The sequence below is a fragment of the Podarcis erhardii genome (genome assembly GCF_964252035.2).
Source record: "Podarcis erhardii genome assembly, chromosome: 17".
Classification (NCBI taxonomy): domain Eukaryota; kingdom Metazoa; phylum Chordata; class Lepidosauria; order Squamata; family Lacertidae; genus Podarcis; species Podarcis erhardii.
This window is the reverse complement of record NC_138515.1, coordinates 13489779-13502733: the sequence shown is the minus strand read 5'-3', so window position 1 is coordinate 13502733 and position 12955 is coordinate 13489779. Positions and strand designations below refer to the sequence as shown.

The 12955-nt window shown below is 40.3% G+C and overlaps 1 protein-coding gene across 11 annotated transcripts in view; it reads right to left on the bottom strand.

Moving 5' to 3' along the window:
* Window positions 1-12955, bottom strand: part of BNC2 (basonuclin zinc finger protein 2) — a 409624-nt gene that overhangs the window by 140677 nt on the left and 255992 nt on the right. For 10 of the 11 annotated variants that reach the window (XM_081844841.1, XM_081844845.1, XM_081844842.1 and 7 more), the window contains one exon: window positions 4808-4910. In XM_081844841.1, coding sequence (XP_081700967.1) covers window positions 4808-4910 — 103 coding nt within the window. Of the gene's footprint in view, window positions 1-4807; window positions 4911-9828; window positions 9866-12955 lie in introns of those variants that run through there. The other variant, XM_081844844.1, reaches the window with a different exon arrangement.

The window sequence follows — 12955 nt, the reverse complement described above, 5'->3', positions numbered from 1 at the left end:
GGAAACTCGGCAAGGGCTGCTGGAAACCAAAGTGTGGCTCATCACTGTAAAATTCTCACTCCACCTACATCTCATGTCCGATCCATCCTCTTTAACTTTCCACATACTGGCAGAATCCCACCATTCTAAAAGGCTAGCTTGCATTGAGAGCAAAACCAGAACCTGTGGCCTATCACTCGAATCGCTGCTTATGCTCCCACAATTGGAAGCATTCCAGACAATCAAGCGCAGAATCCTAGAGACTGAATTCCCAAACCTGTTCCCCATTGGGGTTTGGAATTCCACCCTCGTTGGGCCAGGACATTCCATATTTACACCAGCTTTACGACCCCCACCTACACAGAGCTCTTTCCCTAGCAAGATTTAACGTCTCACCGTCTGCCGTTTTGCAAGGTAGAGTCCCAAAAATCCCATCCTCTGAAAGACGCTGCCTTTGTAGTACAAAAGAGGTAGAATTCACCACACCCGTTTTATTTTTATTTCCCATTTTATGCAAAAATATGTGATAAGTATTTGGCCCCTTTATTGGAGGAAGGGGTTTATCATCCAGGGTGTCTCGTCTGCTGAACAACTGTAGGGATGAAATTGTGGAGAATGTGGGAAAAATTTTTGAGTGGCGCTATGAAATTACGTCACCATGGATCCTAAGAGCCATCTTTGTACCTCACGATGTCTGGATAGTTTTATCCTAAAGTATCTCCTACTATGTTTCGTTAACTGTGTTGTGTTCTTATCCATGTATATGATGCACTTTTTCTATGCCAATAAAGGGGATATATATATCTACGAAAGCATATATATATATATGACTCTCCTTCTTTCTCAGCTATTGTGTGTACATCACTTTATGCAACATTTATCTCTGTATAAAGTAATCCTTTTTTTTGCTTTCCTCATCATCCTGCCAGCAGTTGCAACTGTACTAGCATGAGGACTTGCCTCATGTCAGCCAGATGGGCGGGGTATAAATAATAAATTATTATTATTAATATTATGAAAACCACATGGACCAGGCCAAGGAACAACCTCCCATATCACCAAGGCCTGGATAGCTTCAGCCAGGACCTTCACAAGCACAATCTCCTGAGCCTGAGGGATTAAAGGCCACCCACAGCCCTCTCAGCCATCCAGCGATGCAAGGAGTCTACAAGGCAGAAGGCTATGGAGTAAGCACAAGGGAGTGCCGGATTTCAGGCCAGAGGGCTGGCCCCCCATTAGGAACAGAGTCTGAGAGAGGTTTGTGTTGAAGCATAGGCTTTAAAAACGCTTTAAAAAATTTATTGGACCTTCATAGGCTGTGTGTTCAGGAGCTGTCCGTGGTGATGCAGCTTCTGTCCTACCTTGTGGTCTTATTCCGTGGGCTCCTCCGCAGGACCAAAACATGACACGTTATTTTATTCTACCCTATTCTTTGTGTTCTAGTTATTTTGACACAAATGTTTACATTTATTTTATTTTTTTGGAAAGAGAAAAAGGTCAAAAGGACAGATTCCCCCCCCCCTTAACTTTCCACAAACACCCCGACTACCACACGCAAAATAGTGAACATCCCTTGACAGATTCCATAGCTGCTAGAAGTTATCATGGAGTTCTCCAAAGATGGAAGACACAGAATCCCAGAGGTGTGCATTTGCTGTCCCTAAAACCAGCGGTTGTGCGGCTTTCAAATTTTGCACATTTGGGACTTTAAAATATCTGACTAAGCTATTTTTTTCTGATCAGCAATGAGATAAGACCAGCTACTGCTGGTGAAAATAATTGGTGTTTTTTTTTAAAAAAAATCATGGTACAATAAAAGATGAACTAATCTTCAAAGAACTATAAAAAGAGAAAAACTAAAAGAATGGAAAACAGAATTAAAAATACAAAATACTCTCTCAAAGCTGTATCTTAACTTTTTTTAATAAGATTTTTAAAATATTGGTTTTACATGAATTTATACATAGTAACTTTAACTACTCCAAAACATGAAAATAAAAAGGTTATTTCGAACCTTTGGACATCCTCCCCTCCCTTCATGGGTTCCATTTCCAAATAATAATAATAATAATGATAATAATAATAATAGTAATCTTTTCCGCATCTTTTCCCATTATCCATCTATTATATAATCGTAGTTACCAAAATTCATTTCACATTACAAGTGTCATACAGGAATAAAAGATGAGCCTTCCTAACTTGCCTGGGAGCCTCCCTCTCTTCTCACAGCCTCTCACCCTGTGAGATCTCTCCTTTCCTTCCTCTCACAAAGGGTCCTTCAAATGAATAACAAGCAAGCACGTAAAATTTGCCAACCAGTCTTACTCTGACAGCACTGAAGACCATGGTTTTGCAACAAACTTTATATTCAAGTGAGGCAAAACCAGTGCCATGTAGTGCTTGGGCCTGACAAGATAGAATAACATAAACTTGTGGCATAGTGGGCATGATTCATACAAATTTAAGTCCCGCTGATTTCTAGGGGAGAGCAAAGGGATGTTGGTGATCTTTTGGACTAGGGAACTGCAGGTTTGAAATACCTGTTCAGCTTCTGGGCTGGCCACATCACATTCACTCTGCCTAACTGAGCTACAGATGAAGGGAGGCATACAAAGAAGAAGGAGAAGGAGAAGGAGAAGGAAGAGGAGGAGGAGGAGGAGGAGGAGGAGGAGAATGTGATCTAAAGTTGGGGTTCCATTTAAAACTCACATAAGTCTTGTTTAATACAGCTGTGTTGGTTTCCAGACCCAAAGGTGTGTTTAAAGCCCTAAATTACTTAGACCCCAAATATCTGAAATACCATCCCCTTTCCTTTGGAACCTCTCAGGTACAAAGATCAGCAGAGGGGGCCCTCTTAGCAGTACCACTAGTCTACAAAATTCAGGGGGTGGCAGCCGGGGAGATGGCATTCTCTGTGGCAGCCCCTAACCTGTGGACACACTTATTTACCCCTGCCTTTGACACCATATATGTAGATGGACCCACCCTATTCTCTTGACTGTGGTTTGGCTGATTCTAACAATGTATTTTTAAAATGCTGTAATCCTGTCCTGGGACCTCATGGTGAAGGGTGGGTAAGATATCAAATAAACAAAGTTCGCAACACCCCATGTACAGCACCCTGAGATCCTAGAGGATTGTAACCTTTTGAAAGTGACGGAGGTGATAAACAAAATAGATAAAGGATAGGCACTCAACCGCTCTTCCAGTGAAATCCTATTCTTCCTCCACCCTATCCTTAAAACCAGACTTTAAAAATATATTTGATGATTCAGCAAAGGGGGGGGGTACAAGAATCACTTAGAGTGAAGTACATAATAATACAGGCTGGATAGTGAAAGTAACATTGCCAGGAATGTTAGTTGCCAGGTGGATTTCTGACTAATGGGGGCGCTGTGGTGGGGGATCCTACCCCCTACCCACCCACCCCCACAAGTTAGAGCTGTGTAAAGAGTAAAGCAAAACATACCTTCCAGCTCATGCCCTGAGTTATAGATTATCTAGGTCATTGTGCCACCTCTTATGAGGGTGAACCACCATCAAGATTTTCACTCAACCAGTTCAGAATATACCACCTTCTTTCTGCTATCCAGGCTTTGAAAGACAGACTCTGGTATGTTTGAATTTCCACCAAACTCTGGCGTACTGGTTGCTTCTTATGTGCAATGTGAGCTCCAAGCACAATTGTAGTATAAACAAATATGGTCCTACCATGAGATAATCTAAGGCACGGTGGTTTAAATTAATATATTCCCCCCCATGGAACAATGGGGAGCTGACATGGACTGCACTTACTATAAATTCAGATTAAGGCCAAGTCTTTGCCAAGAGGCAGGGAACATGAGTTATTCTAGATCCAACTCCATGCTCTAGAATTTAAGTTCAGAATAACTTAGATTCTGCTGAAATCAGTAGGATAAGTTAACCGTGACGTCAATGGGAGGAAAGTTCAACTAGCTTAGTCTAGCTCCAGCTAATAAAATATATATTTAACGCATGCAGCTTTCAGCTTGTTTCCAGTACTCATACTGAGGACTACCCACATGGTAATGATTTTAAAAGCATTGCTCTGCCTCATCACAAGAAAGGGCAAAAGTCATCCATCAGTGCCAGAAACAGCCCTGAAGCATGACTGACAAGGATCTGGAAAACTCATCTCATTAAGATTGCCTGGAGTTGCATGGCAACCACACGCTTAAATACCATGCCCAGGAAAGGAATGTTAGCAACTGGCGAATGGTTATTAAGACCTTCAGGTTGCAAGGCAGGTTTCCATAGCAACAGCCACACCACCACTTCCTCTTTCAAGACAGCTGGAACTATTAGCTTGACACAACTGCTATCCTATGCACAACTGATCTCTTAGTGCAACCTCAGTAGCAAATTTCAACAGTCTGCTTTGACACAGCTTCAGCTTTGAGTTCAGTTTTGAGTCTAAACAATATTGTGGTGAAAGACATGGAAAGATTCTGCCTCAGGTACCAAAATGTGTCGGGCTGGCCCTAGATCTAAATATCTTGTTGAACTACTCAATTGTGAGAATCGAAATAGGCTAGAATATGCTATTTTGAATGCACGCTGCACAATACTCATTTCTTCCACTGTCATTCAATGCCATGTGTTGGAACTACAGGAACCTCCGCTGTTCTGTTGTCTACAGAGCACAAAGCAAGCATGCATATGCCATAGCGCACTTCTTCTGATGTCAGATAAACTTACAACGGGTATGTAGGTGTCAATATGTAAAAGTAATTAAGCAATTGATATTTTATATGCACACATTGAGGTAAACATGACAAGGAGAAACAGAAAGGAAAGTAGTTCTTACCATGTGCCACCCATCCATGTTTACACTGATCGCAGGTTCTCAAGTTTATCTTCCCCGGTTGGAAACATTCACACGTGCAATTTACCAGTGTGCAGCGTATGGCCTGGAAGGAGAAAAGGAAAACCAACTTCTATAAACATCTTACTAGATGAATAATCACATAAGAAGTAGAATTTTTATAACTTGCTGCATGTCTAAGGGCCTTCATGTGCATTATCTTAACATGTACTGCTTACATCACACCCCATAGGGAGGGAGGTCAGAACTGTCATCCTATATCACCTGGAAGAAGCTTAAAAGCATAAGAGCAGACGATTTGGCAAAATTCAAGATTCAGATGAGATTTGAACTTCCAGGTTCAGAATAGTTAACCTTCTTAGCCACTACACCAGGGCTCTGGAACCTGCAGGTGTTGTTTTGACTCCAACCATCATGAGCCCTAGCATGGCCAATGGTCAGAGATAACAATATCTGGGGAGCCACAAGTTTCCCATTCTGCACTGTATCAGATCTCAACACATATTCAGAACACTATTTGGAATCTTGGCTATTATCAGAGAAATATGCAGCATTGTTTTGTTTTGTTTTGTTTTTTAAAATAATCTTTAAATATATGCTTTCAGAATATTTGTCATTTTCATTTCCCTACTGCACATATAACAAAATGTAAAACAAAAATTGACATGAAATGGCTTGCTTTGTTTTCATCTCAGGGGAAGGGGGCTGTCATAAACAATAACTTTTTTGTTGTCACAGAACAATTCCAATTATAGGATGCATTAAGCCATCACCATTGTGAAAATGAATAAACACACTTAAATAATGTAGACCGAAGTCCCCATTTGGTTTATAAGTGTAGAAGACAATGTGTGTGTTATACAAATTTCAGCTTTCCAAATGCCCAAAGGATGGGGTTTTTTTAAAAACTAGTTATCTCTTAACACTGTAACATGTCATTTTTGTTGTAACTAAGAATGAAGTACATACTTAAATATACATAAATACGGAGCAAAGGTCTCTCCACTCCATTGAAGAAGAAAAAAAGTTCTCAAGTTTCTTTTTCGGAAACTTGTGAAATATTTCATTCAGTTAAGCATCAGAATGGCCACTGACTCCATGTGTTCCCTAAGCAGCAATACAATGATGGAGATAGAGAAGAGAATTGATTCAGGAACCATACAGCAAGTTTCATTTGCTGCATCACTTGTACAAGGCACAGCTGTTCAACTTTTGACAATTTGATGTGCTATTTAGAAACATGTCCCCCACCACCTGAAAATGAACTATAAGTAGGTAAGATTGAAACACATATGGTATGAAAAGAAATATTACTTTGGAAGGGAAAGATGGATAATTTCTTTAAACTATAATCAAATACATAAATAATGACCAAGGCGCTCTCTTTTTAGGCCAAGACCTCAGTTTTTAAATAGTTCTATAGATGACCTGTGCTCCCTAAACTACTAGTAGTAAATTTATGGCATGCATTTAAGCTTAATTTGCACACATATTTTTGAAATGGAGGGTATTATATTCATCATTCACACATTAACAATGTACTGTAACTACTGGAAATGCCAGGAAATGATCACTCTACCAATTTAGATGCAACCAGTGATTACTTTAGGGTCAGAGGAAGGAGATTTGGTACCTGCACTTGCAAGAACATCAGAATTCCCCGAATGCAGCAGCAACTGATTTATTGAAATGCAAATCGCCACATTATAGGAAATAACCACCATTGTCTTGAAACAGTGGTTTTAGCTGCAATCTTTTATATATACACCTACTCACTCAGGCATTCCACTGCACTTGGGAGAGATCTACCTCCAAGTATAGATAGTTTGCGTCACACTGTTTATTAATTAAAGTTATAGGCCAGGAGAAGTTTTCCTGGCCTGTTGCATATTGTTGGCTTTGCTAAACTGCAACCCTCTGACACAGCTAAGCCCACTCCGTTTAGTCCACAGGAGTTCAAGACCAGCATTTGGGTAGCAGAGGCAGGCAGTAAGTAAAGCCCTCTTGTACATGCATAGTGCCCCACATATCTCACAGCTCATGTCCTTGCGGGATATTACCAGCCCCATTCAAATAAATGTGGCATTCCTGTGAGCAAATAAGCTCAAAACAGGGGTTATTTGCAAATGCATAGATCATGTTTGATTAATTTTTTCGGTTGTTCTCCGATTAAAATCTGACTGCTTTTTCTTACATGATTTCCGACAATGGTATATTTCTACATGCCTTTTGCTTTTCTCTCTTCAGCTGCTGCTTCGTATCAGACTCTAAAAAGTATTGCTGGATGCAAGCACAAGCGGGGGGCGGGGGGGCGGCATGGTGAGTTTGTTGTATTGCACCTGACAGTTAAGAGTTTATCAACCAACGTCAACCGACCAACTGTTCATTAGCAAGGTTGTAAAACATCGTTGTACCTAACGGTAATTAAAGGAATTAGAAATATGAAATATAAGGGCACCCACGAAATTGCTGAGTAGGCAAGAATAATATATGTGATTGCGAGTGACCAGACGAAGCAGGGAGGGTTCTACCGAAAGGTCTCTCTGTGTTCAATACTTTATTGACCCAGTAATATATCAGATCTCCCCTAGTCAGTAATGGTGTCTTTCTCTAATATGTTCATTAATTAATGAACTCAGTAATTAATTGCAACTGCAAAAGGGCAGAAAGCATTACGAAGTGCAGCTCCTTCTACTAACAAATGCTTTCTTTCAAATTCAGTTTTTAGCATATATTTCAGTTTCCTGATGTTTATCTTACAAGCGGGAGCAGCAATATCACCCTGTTACAACTGTGAGCCTTGCTAAATTATCTCTATATTGAAAGTTCAGAATAATTTTCAACATACTCCACCTCTCCCCTCTTTCTTTCGTTTTTTGTTTTTAAAAAGATCATTCGGTTGAAATTAGATTCAGACTGAAATGCAGTTTGGTGTTTTTAGTTCAATTTTACAGTTTATTATCTGAATTCCAAATTACTCATTCAGCTATGTTTAAAATTATTAAACGGGGGGGGGGGGCTTTTTCCTTCATTTGTGTTTCATTCACATTGTTCACAAGAACAAACATTCCAGGAGATTTCAGGTCAACATTTAAGACATCTCAATCACCTTATATCAGGTTTCAACAATAAATTATATAACATCTGAAAATGCTATAAGGTTGCAAGGTGAATGACAGGAAATTACTGTAATCACTTGCATCCTGATCCTAAATACATTTACTTGCGCATCTGTTTCATTGATTTTTTTATCATCTATTTCCAAATAAGTATGGTGACTAAGAACCACTTTTCTTATGTAAACATTGACATAGCTCTTCATGGTGAAATGTAACAATAATTCTAAAACAAACAGTCCAATGCTAACATAACCTTAGCATCACCATTCTTTAACACGGCCAAAAACCAGTCAATTAAATGTCAAGTGTATTTGAACCCAAATGACAGTAATGACAGGGCGAATTTGCCCCTCCCCCAAACTTTAAGATGCATAATTTTTGCTACGGACCATCCAATCACCAACGAGATGCGCCATCTTTGATTAACATTATCCAGGGGAACAATTATATCGGGTCCCTGTGTTTACCCAAAAAAGAAAGTGTTCCAAATGAACAGAAACAATTATGAAAACTAGAGAGTTATTATTTGGTAAACAGAAACTTGTTGATAAAATTGGCATCAGAGGGAGAGGGGGCTAGGAGAATGGCAATTTCCAGCATGTTCTGTATCACCTGTAAAATATAAGTAACAATTTTAAAAACTTTTAAAAATGGGATGAGAGAATGTATTTAGCACAGCAGGAGCTTGTATCTTGCTTCGACAGTGGGGGTAAGGTAACTTTTTCTTGTCAAAGTCCACATGTCAACAGTGGGTGAGTCCTAGGCTAGTTCTGTGTGGAGTCATAGCCATAGCTGTCAACTTTTCCCTTTTCTTGTGAGGAATCCTATTCAGAATAAGGGAATTTCCCTTTTAAAAAGGGAAAAGTTGGCAGCTATGGTCATAGCCCAAATGCTCAGGCCTTGACCCCAAAGTAGGCTGGAGGCGCCTTGTTTTCCCCCTCTGTTCTGCCACCATTTTTCCTGTCTTTTGCCCTAATTCCCACCCCCTCCTAATTGCCATCCATAAGAAATTGGGTTGAGGACAGGCTACAGATTTCTAACAAGTAGTAGCCTGGCAAAACTGAACTGAGTTGAAAATGAAAATCTCAAATGACCTTTTGTAACGTGATGCAGTATTTGATTTGATTTCTTGAATTGGTTTTTAAAAGCTGTAAAAAAAGGGGGCACTGAGAAGTTGTTACACACACACACACACACACACACACACACACACACACACAATTTCAAGATGGGCTTCCAAGACAGAATTTATTTTTTTAAAAGCACTCACTGTATATAGCTTTGGTAGATGATGGGAAAACCTTTGGGCCCCCAAAGTATAGGTGCAGCCTAAATTACATTACAGTGGTACCTCAGGTTACATACGCTTCAGGTTACATATGCTTCAGGTTACAGACTCCGCTAACCCAGAAATAGTGCTTCAGGTTAGGAACTTTGCTTCAGGGTGAGAACAGAAATTGTGCTCCGGCAGCACAGCGGCAGCGGGAGGCCCCATTAGCTAAAGTGGTGCTTCAGGTTAAGAACAGTTTCAGGTGAAGTACGGACCTCCGGAACGAATTAAGTACTTAACCTGAGGTACCACTGTACTTCACACACAAATAAAAGGGTATAGCCCACTAGAGGCAGATTTGAGAAAATGGTCTCTATCTCATCTCTGGGCTTAGCTAGGGAACAAACCAAGGGCTGTGAGCAGAATCACCATGGCGAGGTTCAAAAACTGGATCACAGTCCAGGTGATTAGATGTGGGAATCAAGTGTAGAAGCGTTAAAAGTCGCCATTATGGAAGATATTAAAAGAGAACTGTCAAACAAATTTAGAAAGATTAGCTATGACCGCCGAGGAGCATTGTAATGAGATTTACTACCAATATAAATAAATCCCACCTGCATAACCAGCCTGCATTCACTTAAGAGTAAAACACAAGATCTTTTTTTGCTGACTCAGACTGGGAGAGAGAAACTAAACACTACCACCACCCAAGGAGATATTACGGAGGAAATGTATAGATGTACTACAAGTGGAATGTGAAGGCAGATTCAGGGTGCAATAAGCCAGGGCCCCCAAGAAGCATTAGGTTCTGCCATGTAAATAATCCACAAGTAGTTAGAACATCAAATAAGTTTTCTAGACATAGACCTGACACAGTGTTTCTTGCATTTCCAGTAAGATTATAAATGTCTCCAAGGAACCCTTATAATATCAATGGAAAGTCATAATTCCATCTAAATCCATCCCTATGCTAGTTATATGGCAGATCCACTTTACCTTTAAAAACCCTATTTCCACTAAAATCGTGTTTAAAGACAAGGAGACAATCTAAAATAAGCCCTGTGATTTCATTAAGCATTAAGGTTTTTTAGCAGTGCTTCCTATCTTTGGGTCTAACTCAAGGGTTTAGAAATGCTGTTCGATATCATATTACAATATGTTAGCATTAGTGGTAATGGTAGCTTTTCAATAACGGGGGCAGCGGGGAGGGGAGGCCTGGTGGCCTGAGAATGAACAAATCAATTCAGTATTAACTGATTGAAATGCTGGTGGTGGCAGGGAGAAGAATTGATGTACTGATACGACTGTTGATGAAATTACTCTAGTTTGTGCTGTAGTATGGGAGGAAAGGAAGAATTGATAAAATGAGCCTGATATCAATTGTTTGAAAAGCAATAGATAATAATAAGAGTCCTATAACTGGAGGTCACACAAAGGTCATTTATTCCAACTGCTGATACAAAATACAAAACAAGGAAACTCCCATAGATAGATTTTGATTTGGGAGACAGTATTTTGTTTAATCCAAGTGGGATTTCATTGCATAATCCTAGTGGAAGTGGGGAGGAGTTTAGCCACAGAAGCCTGGAGAGAGGGAATTCAGAAAGGCAAGCGAGCAAAGTCTGTGAGAGGGAGGTAGAGCCATTCCCTTTGGTTGGACTACGGTTGTTGTTGTTGTTGTTGTTGTTGTTACTGCGGTGGTTGTTGTTGTTTAGTCGTTTAGTTGTGTCCGACTCTTTGTGACCCCATGGACCAGAGCACACCAGGCACTCCTGTCTTCCACTGCCTCCCACAGTTTGGTGGGCTACGGTTACCCTGTTATTAATCTGAGATAAAAACGACCATGTTTGCACACCAGGCAAACACCTTTTAAATTCAGCAACTGACTGAGTGGGCAAGTACAGTGCATGTGTAAACTCCTGAAACACAATCCTTGACCTTGGAAACGCGAAGGTCCTGAACTACACACTATCTCTGTGCCTGGGATGGAATTATGGTTCACGGACATTCAGAGTGTTGGGATTTTACACAGCTCCGTACAATTTAATTCTGGAATACGAGCAAATTAACTTTGCACGTTTTTAAACCATACTTTGAAGGCACACATTTCATAGAATCATAGAACTGTAGAGCTGGAAGGGACCCTAAGGCAATGCAGGAATCTCAGCTAAAGCATCTGTGGCATTTGCCCTGCTAGGTGTGTGACATCATACTGGGTTCATAGGGAAAGGGTTAACTAATTGTAAAATGACTAACCAATGGGAACCCAGGGGGCAGAGTTAACTGTGTATAAGGTTTAAGCACAGAGGTATTGGGGGGGGGGAGAATTAGAGTTAGGGTGGAGAAGACAGTCTGGAGTTAGAAGAGACAGAGAAGATAAGTCTGTGGATTGGGCTAGTCTGGTGTGAGAGAGTGAGAGAATCTGTTAAGAGGAGTCAGTCAAACAGTTGAGATAATCAGTCAGAAGGTATTAGGAAGGTATACGCTGGTAAAGAAACTAAAGTAAGATATATTATCTGAGTATCAGAATATTATTTGAGAAACCATAAACTTGTTAATGTTTGTAAAATAAACTTGGGTTTTTTGGTTCACTTTTAACAACTGTCTGGACTCAGTGTTTTACCAGAGAGTAACTGGTTGGTGGCAGCAGGGAAGCGAGCACAGTGGTGGCACAGGGATCAATAGACCGTTAAACATCCGGGGACCCTGTGTGAGTGCCACAGCATCCATGACAGATGGCCACCCAACCTCTGCTTTAAAACTTCCAGTGAAGAAGATTCCACCATCTTCCGAGAGAGACCATTCTGCTGTCTAACTGCTCTTACTCTCAGAAAGTTCTTCCCAATGTTTATTCGGAATCTCCCTTCTTGTAACTTGAATCCATTGGTTCAGGTCCTACCGTTCTGGAGCAGGAGAAAACAAGCTTGTTCCAACCTTCGTGTGACAGCCCTTTAAAGATATTCGAAGATGGCGATCATATCTCAGTCTCCTCTTTTCCATGCTAAACATACCCAGCTCCCTCAAATGTTCCTCATCAGGCTTGGAAGCAACCCAAGGAAGTGCTGTCCTGATTTTAGAGGCTCCTTAAGTAGAACAATATAATTCTTTACCCTGCATTTCAGCACTGCTAAATACTCCTGAGCCTTGCTACATCCCTTGCTTCCCGGTATCAGTCAGATATACCTTGTGAGGGGTTCAGTGCATCTTAGTGCTATATCAGTAGTTTTACATCATATTATATTAGTATTGTTTCTGACTTGTATTTATTTTCACTAATACAATTTGAAAGGTGCTAATATCATTATATTTCTCTGTGGCATTCATGAAAACAATACTAATATGATATGATGGCAAGAATACTAACAACACGTAAGACAGCTGATGAGATAACAAAGGTACTTTCAGTGTGGGAAAACATGTAGCAGAGAAATGTTTTACAAAACCATGCACAACTGTTCTTCGGGGAGAAGCAAGGAAATGAAAATGACACTGGGGAGTAGAAGAAAGGGAAAGATAAAATGCCATTTGAAATCCTCTATCAGTACTAAGAAGCCCTGTAGTCAGACTCAGGGGAAAAAACAAAAACACCCCATGCAGTTATTTCTGGGAAATGTTCTAAGAGAGAATCAAGTGCTCAGCAGTTGGGAAAATGCTGAAATCCATGTTAGGGATTATTAGGAATGGGGCTGAAAGTAAAACGGACTGTTATACAAAACTATAGTGAGACTGCACTTGGAATAC